We start from the raw sequence: 23,665 nt of genomic DNA on the forward strand, positions 1-23,665 counted from the left end.
CAGGTGCTTAAGGAAAACGAATTCCATGTCATCACTTCTACCAGTGTTTATAGTTAGATGAATTCATGGCTCAGTTTCATCAAGCTGAGTTCAACTATTTCACACAAAAGAAAAAAAGTAAGAGTAGGAACTAGAGCTTAATGTCTGAAAATAACTTTTTAAGACACTAAGGGTAGAATGTCTTTTCTGATCTATCATACCTACAAATTTGGAAGAAAAAATCCAGCAATTCAGAAAACTAACTTCCCAAGTAACTAGTTTTTAAATCAGTATAGCAGTCTTTTCCTTTCTCATTTCTCCCCATAAAATGTTTTCATAATATTTTATTTGAAAGTATTTCCAAATGTCCATTTCTCTTACATGCAGCTACAAATAAAATTCTAACTGTAGTTTTAAAAAAATATTTTTAGTTGTAGATGGACACAATACCTTTGTTTACTTAGTTTTTTATGTGGGGCTGGGGATCAAACCCAGTGCCTCACACGTGCTAAGCAAGTGGTCTACCACTAAGCCACAACCCCAGCCCCTCTAACTGCATTTTGAACAGAAAATAAGATACTTCAAAATAAGAAATGAGCCAATAACAGAAAAAAAAAAAAGCACGTGAGAGAAAATAACATAAAAAAAAGGAAACAATCCTCAAACTAGAGATCACTTGGTATTTATAGAAAAAGTGCATTTTAAATCCTAAAAACCATTATCAGATTTCATAAACACACACACATACCATAAATGATAAGGAATAATGTAAGTAAAATTAAAGTTAGTTATATTTCAATAAGTATTTTATAGGGAAATTATCTAAACTATTTTTTTCAAAATAAAAAAAAAAGGCAACTCATTTTGTAATAAAAGCAGTTTCATATCTCACCAAAACTACTATGCTGTTTTAAGATTTACTGTTTTGGCCAATATGCAATCTGAAAAATAAAATGAAAAATGGATCAAAGAAAATGTTCAGAAACGGGTGAGAGAGTGAGAACACAAATTGTGAGATAACATTAAGTTGAAACAAAACAAAAACACAGCTATGTAAAGCAACCTGAGCTCTCATAGTCCTGGTGGGCATGTAAAATGGCACTGATTGCTTTTGGAAAGATTTGGCAACTGCATGTCTTTAAAAACTGAACACATCCATATCCTGTTACCTAACAAGCCTAATCTAAGAGCAGTGAAAAGATATGTCCATGACAAGACTTCCCCCGGAAAGCTCTTTGCAGCTATGTTCCCAAGAACCCTTACTAAAGCTTTATTCTCAAGAACCCAAAACTAGAAATAATCCAGATGCCCATCAATAGAAAAAAAGGATAAATAAATCCCAGTAAATTTAAGTGACAGAGTACCACTCAGGAATAAAAAGAGCAAACTATTAATATATGTCACAACATGGGTAAATTTCAAAACTTTATGCTGGGTGAAATAAGCCTACATACGAAGAGTATATACTGTCTGCTACTGTTTATATGAAGTTTGGAACAGGCATAATTAAGCTATCAGAAAAATATCAAAATAATGGTGATTTACTAGAAGGGATAGGACCCTGGGATGGAACATACTGCATTTTGAATATGGACTGCACAGGTGTGTCCACTTACTGGGTTGATAGTATACTTCAGATTTGTGCATTTCATTGTTTTCAAATTGTACAAAGTAAAAGGTTTGCATGCTGATGTATTTTAGAAAAAGTGTTCTAATACTAGCAAATTATTTTGCAAGGCACTAAAAATCAGATGGCTTCATGAATGGATAGAGTGATGAATAAATGTAAAGATATATAATAAAGTAAGTACAGTAAATGTTAAGTGTAGAATCTAAATAATGGATATATGGGTATTCATCATAAAACTTTTTCAAGGTTTCTGTATGTTTGAACATTTATAATATAATATTAAAAGGGAAATGAATCTTTAAAATATTAAATTATATCAATTATGCATGAGTTATTTATTATAACTGAAAAATTTTAATAATTAGCCTTTTAAAATAAATTTCTAAATTTATATAATTAACTTTTTAAATATATTAGGGTTAAATAGTAAACTTGCAATCATGTCTTCTTAGGAAAAAAGCTCATTCTATAAGTAAATTATAATCTTTGAAATGAAATATCTATGACAGGCATTCTTAATCAGACAATCTTAAAAGGATTAAAAAATATATTCTCTAATTTTTTAGTAAAATTCACCCTTTCCTTCAACTATGAATATAATTTAAAAAAAAAAACCCACTGAAATACCATTAGCACATCTTTCTCTAAAATAAAAATCACACAGGAATAACTCAAATAACACTAATATATATTCTACACAGACATTCCTTTTCAATTGATCTTAGTTCAGAGCAGCCTTTGGCACTGGGACTTTTAAAAGTTTCCCCAGTGATTCTAACATGCAGACAAGGTTGAGAACCACTGGTGGAACAATGAATAGCCATGCTTGTTATAGTTTAAATGGTCCCAGAGTCATACTTGTATAAGATTCAGGCAATCCAGCCTGTAAGGAAAAAAGCATCCTTCAGAACATTTTCATCATAACTTTAATAAGTAATATTTCATTTTTATAATAAATTTTGGGATATTAGGGACTATATGAGTTTGTAAAAGTAGAATTCATTTTATAAAATATCAAAGAAAATGCTTTATCTTCAACTTAAAATTCTCAATTTTTAGCCACATTCAACAAACTATGAGTCAAGCAATGAAGAAAGCTAGTCTTCATTTATAGTACAAAGTAATACAAAATTAAATAAGTAAATACTACATAAATGAATTCTGACCTAATACATTCAGTTCAGCAAATATAAATAATGTGTTTACCAAGTGTTATTCTGTATGCTAGATACTGATGATGTTAAGAATACAGAGCAAGAGTGGTGGCACATGCCTATAATCTCAGCAACTTGGGAGTCTGAGGCAGGAGGATCACAAGTCCCAGGCAAGCCTCAGCAATGTAGCAAGGCCCTAAGTAACTTAGTGAGAACCTGTCTCAAACTAAAAAAGTTCTGGGGGCGTAACTCAGTGGTTAAGTGCCCCTGGGTTCAATTCCTGGTACCAAAAAAAAAAAAAAAAAAGGGAAAAAACTGTGTTAAGATCATAGACTGTAGTCAAATCTCAAGGCACATTCGTAGCTCCACCATGTACAGTTGCATTTCTCAGCAAGTTAGTTAATCTCATTTAGTTTCTTGTGTTAGCTTTCTGTCACTATAATAAAGTACTTGTGTTAATTAACTATGTTAGTCATCATTTTGTCATGGTTTCGGGGGTTTTCGTCCACAGTTGGCTGGATCCATTACTCTGAAGTGAGGCAGAACATCACAGCAGAAGGGTGTGGCAGAGAAAAGCTGCTCAGCTCACAACAGCAGGGAAGGAAGTGGGAAGGGGCAGCAGGGACATGATATAGTGGTAGAGGACACAGACCCCAGTGACCTCTTGGTCCAATCATGTTCCATGTGCCCAGTTTCCACCACCTTACGTAGTCCATGCAGTTATCAATGATTAATCCACTGATGAGGTCACAGGTCTCACGATCTAATCACTTCCCAAAAGCCCCACCTCTGGACAATGCTGCACCAGGGACCAAGCCTTCAACACATGAGCCTTGGGAGAACATTACATATCCAAACCATAACATAACTTATCAAGTGCAAAGATTTACTTCATTTCACAGTTCTGGAGTTTCCAATTCAAAATCAGGCAAACTCATCACTTCTGGGCCTCTAATAAGGGTGCCAAATGGCAATGGCAGGGAGCATGTGGTAGAGCAAAATGCTCATCTCACTGCAAGGAAACCAAAAGAAAGCAGCAGCAGCCTGGGCCCCAACAATTCCCAACAAGGACATATTACCAGTGGCCTATGGACCTCCCAAAAAGCTCCACCTCCTAAATGGTGCTGCCCTAGGGACCAAGCCTTTAACATATGGATCTTTGGGGGGACACTTATCCAAACCACAGCAGTTCTATAATATGGAAACAGTGTTACTCCTCAGGAGATCTGAATGAGATAATGTATACAAAACACTAATTGTGGGCTGGGGTTGTGGCTCAGTGGCAGAACGCTTGCCTAGCATGCATGAGGCACTGGGTTCGATCCTCAGCACTGCATAAAATGTAAAATAAAGACATTGTGTCCACCTAAAACTAAAAAATAAACATTAAAAAACCCCACTAATTGTTTATTAAATAGTAAATGTTTCAATTTTGTAGCCATTACTGTAAAACATTATTGTAAGTTCACAGCCCAATAAAGGAAATGGAAAACAGGATGTACTGTACTATATTAGGGAAAATATTGCTACCATTAATATATAAGGGATTATTGATCAAATCAATAAGGAGAATAAAAATGAACAGATAAAAATATTAAACTGGGGGATAATGGGAGAATTCCCTAAAGACAAAATATGCATGATCTAATAAAAAATATTCACTCAGTGAGACCCTGTCTCTAAATAAAATACAAAATAGGACTGGGGAAGTGGCTCAGTAGCTGAGTGACTCTGAATTCAATCCCTGGTACCAAAAAAAAATAAAAAATAAAAATAAAATTAACCTCCTCAGTTTAGGCATTATTTCTCTAACTGCAAAGCTTTAGGGTAACCAAAGGAAATTAGAACAGTCTCAGGGTTAGAAGATGATGGTGAAAAAAAAATAAATAAATAAAGTACACTGGATAGGGAATATGTATTCTCTGAAGTAGCTTTTCCTTCAATAACAGCTCAATCCCAGAGTTTGGCTCTTTTCTCACCAGACTCCCATTATTAGTCACTACTTTATCACAGAACCTCAGTAAACAGACAAACATTTTGCAGGTCCTATGGGACCCTGATCCATGACCTTAATCTACTCCAGACTAATCAACAGTAGTTTTGTTCTGAATCTGTTCTAATTACTTTATTCCATTTCTTCATTAGCCCCTGGTTAGTGTGGTTAAAAAACAACCTAACGCTCTTTATAATGACAATTTTGATACTCTTGTTTGTACTTTTTATTTTCTACAATAACACATTATTTTTATAATCATAAAAAAGCCTAGGTAAAAATAGATATAAAAGGTCAGATAGCCATCCTTTCATTTCATGATATATGTAATATACCAAAAAATATGTTGTCAGTAAAACTAATAGGATTATGTTGAGGTCTCTGATACTAGGATACAAATGCCCAGTTCATAAGCAAGTCACAGCTCTAATCTTGGAAGTAATGAGGTATCTGAGATATGCTTAGCCTCTCTAAAGCTTTAAAAACTGTAATTATAAATGTAGGTGTGCAACAGATAACTTATAATGTAACTTCCAGGCCTAAAAGTCAAGAATTCTAAATCTGTTTGAAAATCCATAAAGTAATGCTTTCCACTTAAAGAATCCATATTCCCTTTTAAGATGCCAATTACTATAATGTACTCCCATTTATTTCAAATTCTCATTTGTAAACAGATTTTGTCAAATTATATATAAATGCATATCTATTAAATATAATGTATATTTGATTTACTGTAATATTTTATCTTGATCAAAAGAACTTTCATATAAAAATATTAGCTTTTAGGTAGAAATAAAAATATTTAGATTACGTTATATTTTACGGTCTCCACATATTTAAGTCAAAATGTATTATGTGATTATTATTTTCTAAAATATACAGCAAAGATTGCAATCTCCCCTCAAAATTGAATTTTTGAAATAGGTTTAGAACCACAAATTTCTAGCAGGAATAGCAAAGCAGTTATAAGGACTAAATATACTAAAGACCCAAAATTTATACTCAGAGCATTGTGACTGAAGAATTCACATACTTACAGTGTACATACATACATACAGTGCTACGATTAAAAGAAATACAATAGAACGAAAAAAGACCAGAAAAATTTGAGAAGACAATAGAAACTAACTTCAGAAAAAGGTCAAGTAAACCCATACATATACATCTATAGGGCTGAAGGCCCAAAACAATAAAGTCTCTCATAAAGAAGAAAAGTAGCTCACAATCCATTACCATAATGCTGAAGCCTCTCAACTAAAATTCTGGCGTGGTGGAAGAAAGATGTAAAACAGACTGTCTTTAAGATACCTACCACCTATAGCGATACCAGACTTCAAACTATATTACAGAGCAATAGTAACAAAAACAGCATGGTACTGGTACCAAAACAGGCGGGTGGACCAATGGTACAGAATAGAGGACACAGAAACCAATCCACAAAACTACAACTATCTTATATTTGATAAAGGGTCTAAAAGCATGCAATGGAGGAAGGATAGCATCTTCAACAAATGGTGCTGGGAAAACTGGAAATCCATATGCAACAAAATGAAACTGAATCCCTTTCTCTCGCCATGCACAAAAGTTAATTCAAAATGGATCAAGGAGCTTGATATCAAATCAGAGACACGCCGTCTGATAGAAGAAAAAGTTGGCTACGAACTACATACGGTGGGGTCGGGCTCCAAATTCCTCAATAGGACACCCATAGCACAAAAGTTAATAACTAGAATCAACAAATGGGACTTACTCAAACTAAAAAGTTTTTTCTCAGCAAAAGATACAATAAGAGAGGTAAATAGAGAGCCTACATCCTGGGAACAAATCTTTACTCCTCACACTTCAGATAGAGCCCTAATATCCAGAGTATACAAAGAACTCAAAAAATTAGACAATAAGAGAACAAACAACCCAATCAACAAATGGGCCAAGGACCTGAACAGACACTTCTCAGAGGAGGACATACAATCAATCAACAAGTACATGAAAAAATGCTCACCATCTCTAGCAGTCAGAGAAATGCAAATCAAAACCACCCTAAGATACCATCTCACTCCAGTAAGATTGGCAGCCATTATGAAGTCAAACAACAACAAGTGCTGGCGAGGATGTGGGGAAAAGGGTACACTTGTACATTGCTGGTGGGACTGCAGATTGGTGCAGCCAATTTGGAAAGCAGTATGGAGATTTCTTGGAAAGCTGGGAATGGAGCCACCATTTGACCCAGCTATTCCCCTTCTTGGTCTATTCCCTAAAGACCTAAAAAGAGCATGCTACAGGGACACTGCTACATCGATGTTCATAGCAGCACAATTCACAATAGCTAGACTGTGGAACCAACCTAGATGCCCTTCAATGGATGAATGGATAAAAAAAATGTGGCATTTATACACAATGGAGTATTACTCTGCATTAAAAAATGACAAAATCATAGAATTTACAGGGAAATGGATGGCATTAGAGCAGATTATGCTAAGTGAAGCTAGCCAATCCCTAAAAAACAAATGCCAAATGTCTTCTTTGATATAAGGAGAGTAACTAAGAACAGAGTAGGGTCGAAGAGCATGAGAAGAAGATTAACATTAAACAGGGATGAGAGGTGGGAGGGAAAGGGAGAGAGAAGGGAAAAAGCATGGAAACGGAAGGAGACCCTCAGAGTTATACAAAAGTACATACAAGAGGAAGTGAGGGGAAGGGGAAAAATAATACAAGGGGGACAAACGAATGTCAGTAGAGGGGGCAGAGAGAGAAGAGGGGAGGGGAGGGGAGGGGAGGGGTGATAGTAGAGGATAGGAAAGGCAGCAGAATACAACAGACACTAGTATGGCAATATGTAAATCAATGGATGTGTAACTGATGTGATTCTGCAATCTGTATATGGGGTAAAAATGGGAGCTCATAACCCACTTGAATCAAATTGTGAAATATGATATATCAAGAACTATGTAATGTTTTGAACAGCCAATAATAAAAAATTAAAAAAAAAAAAAAAAAGATACCTACCACCAAAATATTTTAAAAATTTAAAAAATAAAGAGGAAACATTATGAGAAACCTGGAAAATACCAAAAGGTTAAAAAGGAAGAGCAGCCACAAACATTTTACTTCAACTACTTCAAGGTTTGCAACAAAGGTCTATGTTCAAGGTCAACCACAATAGATTTTTTTTTGGGTCCATTTTAATGTAGGGTTCTGCTACAACGGGGGAGGGGGGGGCGAGCTTTGAATGAACAAGAGAAATTGGGAAACTGCCTCTAAAATGTTACATGCACAAGGCACACAAGAGCTAAGTGTAACAAGGAGCTATCCCCTGATACAGAATGTAATCTTCCTATGGTAAAAAAATGAAGGTCAGAAGAATTCTAAGTATTGCTTTGGGGGGAATAGGGTACTACAAACTGAATCCAGGGTACTAAGCTATAGCCCCAACCCTTTTTATTTTTTATTTTGAAACAGGATCTCATTTAATTCATCAGGGCCTCACTAAGTTTCTGAGTCTGGTTTGAAGCTTGTGATCCTCCTGTCTCAGCCTCCCAGTTGCTGGGATTACAGATGTATGCCACTGCCAAAGTATTACTCTTAAAGTATTTAGCACCAAGCCGAAGTACTATTTTTAGAGGAAAAGACATCTCCAAATGATTTGGAAAACAAGCATAAAGATACTAATAAATCATTCCAAAATTGGGTTCACTTAAGACAGTGAAATTCTCTGCACCTGAATCAGGTGTCTGGATTACTCTGTATATAGGTTTTACCATTAAAACAACAACAACAACAAATGTTATTTGGGATCCCTGTGTTGATTTACTAAGATTTTCTGAACACAGACAATTGAAAAGATTTCTAAATCAACCATACATTCAGTATAACTTTTCCATTTAAATCTTGAGATCATGAACCATTAGTAAGTTAGTTTGGCCAAAGATCATCAAATGATGACTTTAACAGAAAACAAAGACTTATTCTATTTCCTGAATAGTTTTACAATTCCAAAACTAGCCACTACTCCAAAGCCCACTCAGGCTCTTTTTGCAACACTTTCCAATTTTCATGCTGGAACATGTACATAAATCAAGTATCCCAATATCTGAGCAGGGTAAGGCCAGGTTGGTTATTTTGTTCATGTTCATGTTTAATAAATAAACCACATCATTATTCCCAGACCTTAAAGGTGTCATTTTTTCTAATTATTGCTTATGAAGCATAAGCAGTGAATAAAGGAAATTCTTCTTATTAGCTCCATGACTGGAGCTAATAAGTGTCATTAGTAAAAGAAGTTTGTGATCTGGTTTTTCTTACCACGTCATCAATTCATTGATGAATTATTTATATGCTTAGATCCAAACTCTTCAAAACATAGTAGTACCTGTATTTCAGTATAACTGAAATACTGAGAAACACTTTTCTTTCATTCTACAAATTAGCTATAAATGCAGCTAAAATGTTAGTGCCTACAGTCCACTGCTACTCATTTAAATTGTGGTTACAAGTCAAAAGAAGTTGATAGCAATTGTGAGGAAGATTACAATTTTCTGGGGTCAAGGATATCATTTTAAAGAAGCCTAGTGCAGCCTTTGATTTATAAATTGATTTTAAAGAAGGTGTGCCAAGTTAAACAACATAGGAAATCATATGTAGTTGCATAGGTTTTGTTCAGTCCTGAAAAACAAGTCAAATAATCACATAGCAAACATCAGAATTTTTTTAAAAGGTGAATTTCCAGGCTATAAGTATGAGTGTTGTATTTAGAACACGTCCTATGCCATATTTATCTGTAGCATATGACAATGACAATTTGAGTATGAGATCCCCTCAGAAAGCAAAGCCTGAGACAAAGGCTTATCTGAGGCAAGTGTGTTGGAAATGAACTAAGAGAGTAGGAGTGGGGACTGGACAGGAGGAAAAGCAAAAATAAGGGTGTGTTTTCAGGCCAGTCACTGTGCTCAATGGTGGCTTTACAAGAAGCTGTAAAGAATTCTAAGGAATTCCTGTCCCAGAAATAGAATCCAGAAGCATTTATTACTGGCTTCCATTCCCCACTGGTCAAGTTGCCTTTAGGAGGATTAATTTTCTTACATTTCCAGGTTTGCACACATATGTATACCTAGTGGCTCCCCCAAGTACCTTTGGTCAGAGAGAGAAAAATGAGAATGGTAAAGCTGAGGTGGGATGTTTTGTGAACACATACCATTATGAAGCTGACTAAAGCAAAGTAGCTCAGAGTGTTGCAGAGAAAGTGAACTAGGAAGCAATCATCCGACACCTAGCCAAAGGTCATCAGGCACATGAAGTTCAATTCTGAGTTAAGTAAGTACATTTTGGAAACTTTTTTCACAAAAAGTCAATTTATATACAGCTTTAATGGTCATAAAAGAGTTATCCTTAAGAAATTAGAATATATTCTTAAGAAACTAGAAATATATGGGTTTTCTTGAGCTTTGAGAGTTCTTGACCTATTCTGAAGACAAGTGCATTATCAAGTATATAATTTCTAAATATTTTCTCTTAGTCTGTGTGTCTTTCTGTTTCATTCCAGTACCTTTTTCAATGATAGAAATTTTTTATTTTGATGAAGTCCAATTTTGTATTTCATGGTATAATAAGAAAATTCTGCCTAACCTAAAGCTACGAACACATTCTCCCATGTTTCTTCTAGAAGTTTTGTAGTGTTAGGTTTTACATTAAGGTTATGATCCATTAGGAACTAATTTTGGTATATTATTAAATTATTATTAAATTTCTTCTTTTTGACACACAGACATCCAATTGTTTCATCACCAGTTGTTAAAAAGACTGTCCTTCTTATATTGAAATGTCCTTGCATGTTTGTTGAAAACAGGTATCTATATATGAATGAGTTTATTTCTAAAATTTTCAATTTCGGTGACTGTGTGTCTACCTTTTGACAGTATCACATTATCTTGAAAAAGGTGGATTAACAAGTTTTTAGTTCAGGTAGGGTTAGTTCTCCCACTTTGTTCTTTTTTAGGATTAGTTCAATTATTGCATAGGTCATTTGCATTGTTATATGAATTTTAAAATAATTTTTCAATTTGTAAAAAATGTTCAAATTTTGATTTGGGTTACACTGAATCTACAGATCAATATGTAGAGAACTGACTTCTTTTTTTTAGGTAAGTAATTTTATTTTAATAAAAGTTCAATGAAAATTGGTAAATAAATTCTTCAAAAATAGTAACCCTTCTTATGACTAACAATTTGTTCTTTCATCCTAAGGTTTTGCAAAACTAATTGAGGAAAAAATGTCAATGAAAGAGAGGTTAGTTTTATTATCTACTGTGATTCTTGGTTTTTAATGTCAACTTGACTAAGTTGTAGTGCCCTGTGATCAACACTAATTGTTGCCATGAAGACTTATACATATGTGGATAACTTCCACCACTGGTTGACCTGAAGTAAGGAAACTACTTTCACTCGGTCAGGGTGAAATGGTTGTGGTGCACCTGATCCAGCCACTGAAAGAATAAAAAAATAAATAAAAAATAAAAAAAAAAAGTCAACTGGAAGAAATTTTGCCTCAAGATTCAATAAATCTTCCAACCCATAAATTTGATGTGTCTCTCCTTTAATGCAGGCATTTAGGCAAAAAAATGTGAAGGCACTTCAACAAAGATATCTGGATGATAAATAAGCACATGAAAAGATGTTCAACACCACTGTTCATTAAGTAACTGTAAATTAAAATCACTTTTGAGAGAGCATTAAATGCAGATTACAGTGATGCAAATGAAACTGAGTGACCATACCAAATGTGAACAAGGAAGCAGCTGAATAAGAAGCCTCAAACACTACTGTTAGGAATGGAAAGCAGCACAACCAGCTCAGAAAATAGTTTGGTAATTTCTTATAAAGTTAAAAAGATACCCCTCCTATGTGATCCAGCCACTACTCTCCTATGTATTTGCCCTGAAGAAATGAAAACATGTTTATACAACACTGAATTAATGTGCATCGCAGCTTTATTTGTAATAGCCACATCCTAAAAACAACCCACATGTATATCCACAGGTCAATGTGGAATTTATGTGGTACACACACAAACACTTAGCAATAAAAAACAAATGAACACACTACAACATGGATGAAGTAATTCAAAGTAATTACACTGTAGAAAGAAACCTGACATCAAAAATCACAAAAATTATGTAAATTCTACAAAATGCAAATTAATCTAGTGATAGAAAGCAGGGGGACCAGGGAAGAGACAGCAGAGACAGAAAGAACAGGAGACAGGGACTACAAAGGGGAAGGACACTTGGGTGTGACAAATGTTTATTTGTCACATCTGGATATATCTGGATTGTACAGATGATTTCATGGGTAAATATTTGTTAAAACACACCAAAGTGTACACTTGAGTATGTTCAGCTTATTATATGTCAATTATACCTCAATAAAGCTGTTTTTTTAACATAATTCAGATTTCTGGATGGTAATGGATTTATATAGCTGTAGCTCCTTTATAATAGTTTTTTTCCCCCAACAATTAGGAACTTAAAAACAAATACAGAATAGCAATATTCCTTATAGCAACAATAAATAAGGTATAACAGTCATAGTTCATACACCATCACTTAAGAGAATGAAATTATATCACTTTTATATATCTATGTCTATAACTTTTAAGTATCTACATAGATATATAAAATATGAATATATTGGAGAAGAAAGGAAGAAAGATATATATGGGAACTAAGATGTTAGCTATTCCCCCATAACTGTTATTAAATTACGTTAAACTAGGAAAGCACTTAAGCAGGAAAGTGTGAACACTGCCAATCTCAAAATGTAACGCTTATTATCTTTAAAAGCATTTTGTTACTTTTATAATACCTGAAGTGAAGCAATAATGTCAGTCACTTAACCAGATCTTAGAGTATAATATCTTCAACTTAAGTACTATTATTTCCAGTATCTTAATAATGTTCACATAGTCCCAGAATATGATCTTTTGTGCTCTGATGACACTTAAATTAATAGCATAATTTTCTGGTACTTGCAACAGTTGCTTCCCATTCTGATTTTTTTATACTTCCTTATAACACTTGCAGATAAATCCTCTAATAACCATTTTTATCTTTATCTTTAGGGAATTCAAAAGTTTCAATAGAATAAGGAAATATTAAAGATTAAACTTTTTAAAAAATTTTAATGTTGATTGCAATATTTCTAATCAGATATCTTTAAAGAGGTAATAAATCTTCTAAATACTCAGTTCATTTGATCTTTCTTGCTTGCTTCACTGATGATGTTCTCAACTGTTTTCTATAGATCCATCTATAACTGAATCTGTTTAATCAAATGCTGTTTGTTGTCAAAGCAATCCACAAAGAATTTATCATCTCTTCAATACTTAAGTTATTTAATTGACCACTGATCATTAAAATATTAGCTGTTTTCAATTCATGTGAAGAGGGTATCTGCCCGCAAAGCCAAATGAAACAATCATCTCATGTGAAGCCATCATAGAATGACTGCAGTAATTCTACTTTAAAAAAGAAAAGTCTGTCTAGTGCATGTTGAAAATAGACATTTTCAATTTTGTCCTTAGCTATCCTTGTTTTAAACAAACAAGCCAATTAGTAAAAAATATAAACCAGTCCAGCTTTTCATTCCAGTTAGGTTATATCAAATAAAGGTATAACCTATGCAGCAAAAAAAGTTAGCTCTATCTAATTTTTAATCATTCATACTAAAAACAATGAAATAAAGAAATAAATGGCAACAAAAATCTTTACATCAAATAAAGTTAAGTCTAACAGAAAATTAGTGTATTGCTGACTGCCCATGCTACTCTCATAGCCAGAGCCAGGGAACTAACCTCAAATAGTGACATCATTAAATAAATACTGCCCCATTGCTTCCACAATTAACCAACTCCAATACTCTGGTTTGGCTCCCTACATCTATCTGCTAAATTGAATTGGTTTCTAACATTCAACATCTATTTCACTATAAAAATATGGTGGAGTTCTTTCCTAGCTGAAAGAACTAATATCTCTTAGTGATATCTAAGAGATATGTGAATTAACACTTTTCCTTAGTGAATTTTTCTGCCTGCAACCTACTAGACTTTACCTTTAAAATGGGCTATGTTTCTAAAAGAATGTTTTAAAACATAAAAATACTCCCATTCACAAGCACAACACCCACACATTCCAAATTAACCCTAGGATTAAAAAATAATAATAAAAGTACAAATAGACAGCCTATCAATTCACCAGAGTCCCTGACAGGAACAAAACCTGAGGTAGAGAATGTTAATAAACAGTATGTTGGTTGTAAGAAATTAACTTTACTGGATAATTAGCTAAAATAATTTTCTTGTATTCAAAAGCATTTAAAAATATAAAATATACCATTAAGAAGTCATTTATAAACTGTTTTTTTTTTCTTTTACTTGGGACATCTGCTATGTACAAATATTTCACTGATTTACTCCAAAGGTAACATTATTAGTTTATTTAAGTATGAACAATGTTAACCAATAAAATCAAATAATATTTCTCTTAACATCTTTTATCTTTTCTTACACAATATATAGTCATCTGCTACATCCACATACTTGGTGAAATTGGTAGTTATTTTTCATCAATCATCCCCATTTCATTTTGAACATCAGAAAATTCCTTAATGCTGCATATAAATGGGAAACACTATCTAAAGTCTTAAAAGTATACATAATTCAATAATAGACCAACTATTTGTTACTATGTATTTATGAATATATGTATATACAAATACATAATAATAATACTGCCCCATTGCTTCCACAATTAACCAACTCCAATACTCTGGTTTGGTTCCCTAAATCTATTGTCTATACAAATACATAATATAAATTTGTGTAAACATATATTATTTCTTTTCTATTTTATTAAAAGCTCACCAATGCACACAACTCCTTATATCACTTTGTACATCTCCATATAGCACTTTCCAATTCAACAGGACTTTCATTCATATCTGTTTACTCCAACATGCAATCTATGACAAATTATTATTTCCTTCTTTTTATAAAGTTAAATAAACAATATATATAAGGTCATGAACTGGTAAAGACAGAGACAGGATTTCATCCAGAAGTTTAGACTTTGTTATGCTACAGTAGTCCTGCAGAATAACTATGAAGACTACAATGAACATCTACAGTGAAGACAGATTAACATCAACAGGTAAATCATTTAAACTATAACTTAAGGTAATAGTAAAAGCACCTGACAAACAACCTGTTCAATAAAACTAGTTTCTTGGGATCTCCAAATTCGCATAAGAATTTTACCATTTCATAGAACTATGTCATTCATGTGTTCACAGTCACAGGTCTCAAATCTTCTACAAAGCTTCGACCAACTTCAATAATACTTGAAATAAACTGAAATTATAGTACATATTTTCTTCTTTAATCTAACTTATAACTGATTGAGATTCAAATTCATACATCTGTTTGACCACTAAAAATATTTACTTAGATCTATCATAGGTATATGGAGTTAAATGAGTTATATCCAATTTAGAAAACTCAGTGAATAAAAAAATAAGATAATTCTTAACTTTAGGAATAACAAAACCAGGATGTTGAAGGAAAAATAATTATAGTTAACTACATACTGTTTACTTGCATAGCATACATAGTCAGAATGACATAAACATTGAATATTTACATCAAAATTACAATATAATTATTGATAAAAAACAAGAGATTAAGAAGTATTCTTGTGTATATAGAGTGGCAACAGAGAGACAGAGCAGCCAATTCATTATCCACAGTGGGAAATTGATATACAATGCCTGAAACAAACAAAAATTAGCATAAATATAAGAGAATGTAATAGCAAATTATAATACTGCTATAGTTTGGATCTCAAATATCTCCCAAAGGTCCACGTATTAAAGGCTTGATCCCCAAAGTGGTGTTACTGTGAGGTAATAGAAACCTTTAAGATATTTTAGGCATGAAGATCTGCTCTTAGAGGGGATAATGGGACTCCAGTCCCTTGCTCTTTCTGTTTTGCATCTGGCCATGAGGTTAATGATTTTACTACACCATTGACTCCTTCCAAGACACTGCCCCACCCCCGGGCCTAACCCAAGTGAGTCTAAGGATTATCTGGAATAATACATGTACAATATTATCAATGATATTTTGAAAATGAAATTTGCTAAATAACAAAACAGAGTTTTTGAAACTATTATCCAGTAAGATTCCAATTCTAAATAAGGTATAAAATTGTTTTCTTAATTTTGACTGCTACCATTTTCCCTCTTTTTTCCTTCTCTTTTAGAATTAATGCAGAGTATTTTTAAAATACATAGTTATTGAAAAGGGAAAAAAAAGAAAGGCAGTTAATTATAGACTGAGCCTAATAGAACCCATTACTCCTTCTCTCACACTTTTTCTATCATATCACATAATCACAATAATGAACTTTTCTTCTTTTGATCCTTTTTATCCACACCACTGTGGCAACAATTAAGATTGCCAAGAAAGCAAAAGCATATGTAATTAACCAATTTAGGAATGAACAAAAATTCAGTACTATTTGACAGAGACAGCGAAAACAAACAAACAAACAAAAAAAACCAAAAATTATAATCTTGTTGTTCAAAAGAACTTACACAGGTTACTTATAGTGAATAATTAAGTTTTGTTTGTCTGTACCCCTGATATTGGATTTGTTATTAACCAAATTTAATTTTCTCAACATATCTGTGAGAGAGAAAAAAGATTCACATACATATGAACTGAGGCAAAGGACAGTCATGTGACTTGTTTGAAATTATACAATTAAGTCAGTGGCTGAACTGTAAACAGAACCAAGGATACCCAACTGCTAGTGTGCTGCTCTAACTAATGGATCATGCTCCCTGCTATGTAATAGGACTGTTTCCTTTAATTACAAATTCTTCATTCACCATCAGATTATCAGCCAGAGGCTTTATCATTAGTTTTGCTCTTCTTCATTCATGGCACCATTCCAAGAATATCAGATTTCCATGATAAAAAATATAAATACCACTGCTTATTGCATTAACCAGATCTGAAAATCCCAACTGCCTGTGGCAAGGATATTCCACCATATCTGTACCTAATAGCATATTTACAGGTAGAACTGCAATTTTAGCAGCCATTTTTGCTTGATCAATGATCTGGACAAAATGGATTTCATTTTTATTTAATCACATTATCAGTGCATTTATAATTTGACATTACCACATTCTATAATCTCATTAGTCAACACTATTAACATATATGACCTGAATGTAAAAATTCTAAAGGTAGCAGATTTTTAAGGATATACCTTAGGGGACATGTGATGTTAGGAAGTAGATGAAGATAAAAACCATGAGATGTTCTTACATTCTGTGCTAAAATCTATAAAAGAGAATTTACTGGGTAAACAAATAAAATAAATATCTTTAAAGAGGTATCTAGACACTTGTCTTTGAGAAGCACTTTGTGTTTCTTTGGCACATATCACAGTAGCAATAGTAGCAGCAGCCTTGCCCTTGGTGCTGATTTCTTACTACTCTAAATGTCTCCTCTGAGCCAGAATACACTGGCTGTTGCTGATCATGCTGTGAGACACCTGCACTGGCTACTAGGCTTGTCATGACGCACAAAACCCTACCATCTTCAGCTTGACATTGTGCAAGTTATAATTATTCATCCAAATGAATATGTCAGAGCAGCAGCAGCAGACCTCTCATCAGAGCAAAAGAAAAATACATCAAAACATTATCAACTCAGCAGGAAGACAGGGACCATAAGGAAAATTACCCATTTTTAATATGGATGCCACAAAGCCATGTCTATTATATTACAAAAAGAAAAGAAAATAAAGATCTTCCAAGTGTAAAGTCCAGAAACACTGAATCCAAAGAGAAAATGTACAAAAGCAGACAATGATTTTTAAAATCAATTATCTGAAGCCTATTTACAGTCTCTTAAATATAACTTTACTATTAGATTACAATGGTAACATTTATGCTACATAAAAACCACAACTGTTTAAAAATGGTTAAAACTGAAAATACCCACAAGAATTGTTTTCTGGTGAGTCAGTAAGCAAGGATAACACATAAGCAAAGTCATCTCATACTGCTTCTTACATTTAAATATATTTAACTAATATTGCCAACCTCATCATACTAAACAACTCAGAGTTCATACTGCTAATACCATTACCAAAATCCTTATGATGTTTAGCTAGCATCTAGACTCTCATTGATAAATATTTTTAAACATTCAAAATTTTAATATTATATGTAAAATAAAAACTAAAATTACTCCCATACCTGCACAAATGAAGAAGATATTTCTAAATTGTATATAAACATATAACATAGGCAAAGATAATTTCAGATTGCTATCTCATCTTTAAATAAATGTGAAAACTGTTAACTTTTAGAACAAATTATACATAGGAGTTTACCTTTTCAAAAAAAAAGATATGATTTTCTTGAGACAGAAAAGGCAGAAAACACAAGGATAAGCCTGATACATTTGACCACAATGAACGTTAAAATTCTGTATGATAAATATATCATATACAAAGTTAAAGATATGCCATAGAGAGAATATAATTTACATTCCACATAACCAACAAAGCATTGGGATTTAAAATAAATTAAGAATGCTCAGAATAAAAAAAAAAATCTCAAGCAAAGACTATGAACATAATAATAATGATTATCAATTCTTGATAAAGAATTAAAGTCAGATTAACTAAGATCATAATAACACTTGGAAAAGATTTGGGAAAGTAAGATTATTATACATAGCTGAATAGCAGTAATCTCAGCGGTATATTCCCTATAATTCAGCATTTTCACTTCTAGGAATAATCCATACACAAAGTCTAACATATATGTACCAGGAAACATGTAAAAGTTTTCATTGTGGACTGCTAGTAAGAAACTGTGAATAACCTTATCAACAGGGCAATGGCTAAATTAACTGGTTGATGGACATAATGGAATGATATACAGCATTTTAAGATAAAAATGTATTAGGCACACAAAAATCATGGATAAGTCACTGAAACGATATCATATAAAAAAAAATCAAACCACAAATACAGTTTTAAAATGTAGTAAAAAGTCTGTAAGGATAGCATACACATCAATTCCAGAGAAAAGAGATAACTCGTTAGCAGAAAAGCAAATAGGAAAGAAAGGACTGAAAAAGTAATGGGGTCTGTGCTATTCCCAGAACTTTTTATTTATCAAAGGGGGGGGGGGGGGGAACTAGAGATATATCTGAAGCAAGTGTGAAAAACATTAATACCTGTGAAATTTAAATTATGGATAAAAAGCCACTGTAATTTTATCTGTATTTTGCTAACAATATCAGTGTATTTATAACTTCAGAAAAAAATGTATGATATTCCAGTTACTAATCAATTTTGTTTCCTTAGCACAACTGCAAAAAAATACTAATAACTATTAAATCAATACCTTGAGTATAAATTATTATTATTGTAGGCACCCCAAACTTATATATACAAGGCCCTGAACCAGTATTAAGTAAGGAAACAAAATCTAAAAGAAACTGCCCTCAAAGATATTCCACTCTAGCAGTCACAAACTAACTTTGATTTGATACAAACTTTTCCATAAAGTTTGTACAGTTATCTGCATTTTAAAACAACACTAAAAAACTCATCAAAACTATGTTCTTCAAATTTGGAACTGTGATAAACATTAATTTGTGATTTAAAGGTAATATCTAGAAAGAGTAATAAAATCTAGATATAATATTTTCTCATGATCTCACTGTCTTAAAACAGAAAGATAAAGCTTTCAGAACCAAATAGAAAACATGTATTTCAAAGTTATACAATCATGTATACATGATTCAATTTTGGAAAAAAATTTTAATAAATTATAACATACATCAAATACCCAAAGTAAATCAAAGGCTTCTTCTTCTCCTTTATTTTGCTGTTTCTCAATTTCCCCTGAGAGAAATAGGACTTATTTTTAAAGAGAAAAATGAGAACAGTAATTTTTTTGACAAATGTGTGTAATTAAAGTGATATTTGGACACTTGTAAGCCTATTTAAAACCTGTTAAATGTTGTTTAAACTTTAAAAATTTTTAAAACTAATTTCACTTATAATTACTTTTATGTATGTATAGTTTAAAATATATGTATCAACTTTTACTTGAACCTAATCAAATTTTGCTAACCAAAAAAATGGGTAGCTTCCATTCACAGAAAATTCATAAAATATCACTCTTCATTTTCTCTTTGCCTAAGAATACAAACATTTTCTCCTTTTTGCTATCAACTATCACAATTCACTTGGTGAGATAAGGCCAATGTCTATTAGACTATCCTGCTAACTTTAATAACCATATTCTGCCACTTATTTAAAAATCACACATGAAATTCTGTGAGTGTACTATTAATAATCCAAAGCACCTTGTGACTACATGTACATTTTACAACACACTTCTAAAACATCAGCTTGTTAGATATAACCAATGTACTGAGAAACTAAATTAACAGAAGCAGGAGAATCTTCTATTATCTTTACTTCAGTATGAATATATGAAAACATATAAAAAAGAAAATACATAATCTAAGTTCAAGGATAAACCAAGTCAAACATTTTAAAACCATGAAAACTGAGTACAAATAGCAAGGTTTTTATTTTTACTTTCCTATGATAAAGATTCTGATATAATATCATCAACGTTAAAAATTTTAGCAATATAAAAACTTCCATTCACTTTTACACTTACTGCGTATTGTTTTCTACATGGTTCTTTAGGATTTAAACTAAAAAACAAAATGGATGTCAAGAGGGCTTCTGCATGTTCACTGAAAAATGAAACTTAAAGATCTAGAGGGTGAATAATGTGTGTGAGGTGTGTGCAGAGAAAGAAGGAAATAATGGACATTAACTATTAGAAAATATAACTAAAGCATTGTATAAGGCTTGTTTATAAAAGAATGCTCTAAGAAAACTGGAAAATAAATCACTTTAAAACCTATAATGGCTTCTTGACTTAAAAAAATATAGTTTTTAATTACTTAAAATAAATTTAAGAATTTACCTGTGGTGTCCAGGAAATAGAAAATGGAACAGGAAAATCCACAAAACAATCTGGTGATTCTGCGGGATACTACGAAAAAGCATAAAATTTGGTCATTTCTGATTTTCTGGAAAAAATTGAATATACTAGGAAAAATATAACTGCAAATGCACTAAATATAAATATTTTTATTCTACTATTACAGTGATATGGAGAGTTCATTAACAGTCAACATATGTTCATGAGGTACAAAGTTTGGTGATTTAGTGTGCCACAACAGTCAATGTTAAGCAAAGAAAAATGAACTAAGTTAGTGTCAGGATAGCTGCTAATGTTATGATCTGAGGGTGAGTCACACTGAATCTCATTTTATCTTTAAAATACAGAATCAAAATAGTTGATATTTAATTCCTTCCAGTCTAAAATTTAAACTCAAATAGCTTCAGTAACATTTAAATAGTCAATGTGATAAAAGAACCAAGATATGCATAAGAATGACTACATAACTATCAATTTAAAAAAATGATTTTTCCGGGCTGGAGTTGTAGCTCAGTGATAGAGCAATTGCCTCACAAGTGTGAGGCACTAGGTTCGATCCCAGCACCACATAAAAACAAATAAAGGCACTGAGTCCATATACAACTAAAAGAAAATTTTTTTAAAAAAAATAAATTTTCCATATGAAAACAAGTATTTTTAGCAAGTAGATAAAAATCAGGTTTCTAAGTTGACAAAGACAAAAGATATTTTTTCTTAAAATTAATTTTTTATTAGAAAATCAAAGGATTATAATAAAATTCTATTCTGAAATCTTCAAAGTCACATAATTAAAAGCACTCATTTCTTTCCATTAAAACACTAAATTTACTAAAAGAAAATTCATTTTAGGGAAACTTTCATTTAACAAACTTAGTTAATTCAGATCTTTATGTTTTTTAGTATCTTATTATTGAGTATTTCACTGGAAAAGCCAAAGGGGATAAAAAATCATCACTATAATATTTAACAAACACCAGCACAAAGCAGATGCTTACAAAAATTAACATTTTGATATAATGATCAGTAGGCTAAAAATAAACAGCATCTGCTGCGCATACACTTGTAATCTCAGCAGAGGTTGAGGCAGGAGATCTCAAGTTCAAAGTCAGCCTCAACAACTTATGAAAGGACCTAGAAAACCTAGCAATACCCTGTCTCAAAAAATAAACAGGGAGGGGGATGTGGCTCAATGGTTAAGCACCCCTTAACCTTAAGTGGTATCAATTCCCGGTACCAAAGAAAAAACAAAGAATAAACAAAAGTATACTATCTGGTTATATAAAACTAATAATACAGAGACACATAGAAAACCACCTAAAAATATTACAGTGCTTAAATTCTGTAAAATGAAAAATGATCAGGCTGAGATAAGGAAGTCTATTTCAAACAATTCAAAATATCACAAGGTGATATTATTATATCAGAACACAGTTGCTATAATCACTGGAAAAACAATGTGTACACAACATTAAAAAGTCATGAATGTCTCAAAGTAAATGCAGGTAGAGAGCTCAGGTCTCTCTGGTTCCACCTTTATTAACTAGCTAACATGACCTTGGAAGAGTTATTTAATTTCAATGACTGTTTCACAAGTAAAACTGATAAAACTCAACAGTATTACAAAATCTCATTTCTCTCTAAAATGTGATGATTCTTTTTTAAAAAATTATGCACACTTAAAATCTCCTTGGGTCAAAATGGAAAGTTTAGTTCTCCTTTGGGTTGCTGCTACTTCTTTCCCAGAGATGCTAATAATGAACAAGATCAACTCTCTAACATAAATAAATTGTCAATATACAATAAGAAGTTAATGAAATGTTTACTATATTCTAAGTAAATATATCTAGTAAAATATCTGTGGCCTTTGAAGTCATTGAGTACATACATTCATATCTCATTATGCTAAAAGAGAATAAAATCCTATATTCAAGTGAGACTCAGTACAGTAAATGGTACAAATGCACAGATATGGAAAAAGATCCACAAAGAGTTAAACAAAAAAGCAGGTTATAATAAATGTTATCCCAAATACAATAATGACTACTGTGTCATCTGTGAAAGGATAACATCTTTCAAATATATTTTATATTATACTTATGCAAAGATAATAACATGTATATAATAAACTGTAGTAATCTATATGTGGGTGGCTTTAATACATATCTATTAAAGTTGAATACAGGTATATTTTATATGTTAATTGTATTCACAAATTAAGAATGATTTTATTTACATAATAATCTTCACATAATTACATAAAACTTAAAAAGAGCAAATTTATGTGCATTTGGGGATTTATTATGAATTATTAAAATAGGAAATAACATCCTAGATATTCATTTTCAAAATAGTCTGAACTGCAGTAGTACTAAGTACAGTGTAGTGTATATATAATGTCACAAATCTGCTTGATCAAAATTAAGACAGTTTTTAAAAGTTATATAGATATATATAAAACCACCAGAAACTGTCAAAAATTTCCATTTTACAAGTTTGATAACAAATGCTCCAAAACAACAAATTTTAATTAAAAAATTAGTATTTAATTATTTTTAAGTAAAAATATGGGAGAAAGAAGGGAGATATGAGAAAGTAAAAGAGGGGAGACATGATCAAAGCACACTATATGCATGTATGGAAATGTCACAGTAGAACCGTTCATTTGTACAATTAATGTGTGTTAATTAAAAAAAGCTCTTCAAATCGCCCTTGAAGCAATCCAAATCAGTAATTATAAAAAATTATTCCACAATATTAAGTACATATAATATGTACTTATAGTCATGATATTTTTTATAGACT

The 23,665-nt window shown here is 32.1% G+C and overlaps 1 protein-coding gene across 2 annotated transcripts in view; it reads right to left on the reverse strand.

Annotated features, from left to right (window-relative positions):
• The window catches only part of Fancl (FA complementation group L), a 64,468-nt gene that overhangs the window by 4,790 nt on the left and 36,013 nt on the right, over positions 1-23,665 (reverse strand). For both annotated transcript variants that reach the window (XM_071601591.1, XM_027934461.2), the window contains one exon: positions 20,846-20,914. In XM_071601591.1, coding sequence (XP_071457692.1) covers positions 20,846-20,914 — 69 coding nt within the window. The remainder of the gene's footprint in view (positions 1-20,845; positions 20,915-23,665) is intronic.

The sequence above is a fragment of the Marmota flaviventris genome, chromosome 14 (genome assembly GCF_047511675.1).
Source record: "Marmota flaviventris isolate mMarFla1 chromosome 14, mMarFla1.hap1, whole genome shotgun sequence".
In the NCBI taxonomy this organism is placed as follows: domain Eukaryota; kingdom Metazoa; phylum Chordata; class Mammalia; order Rodentia; family Sciuridae; genus Marmota; species Marmota flaviventris.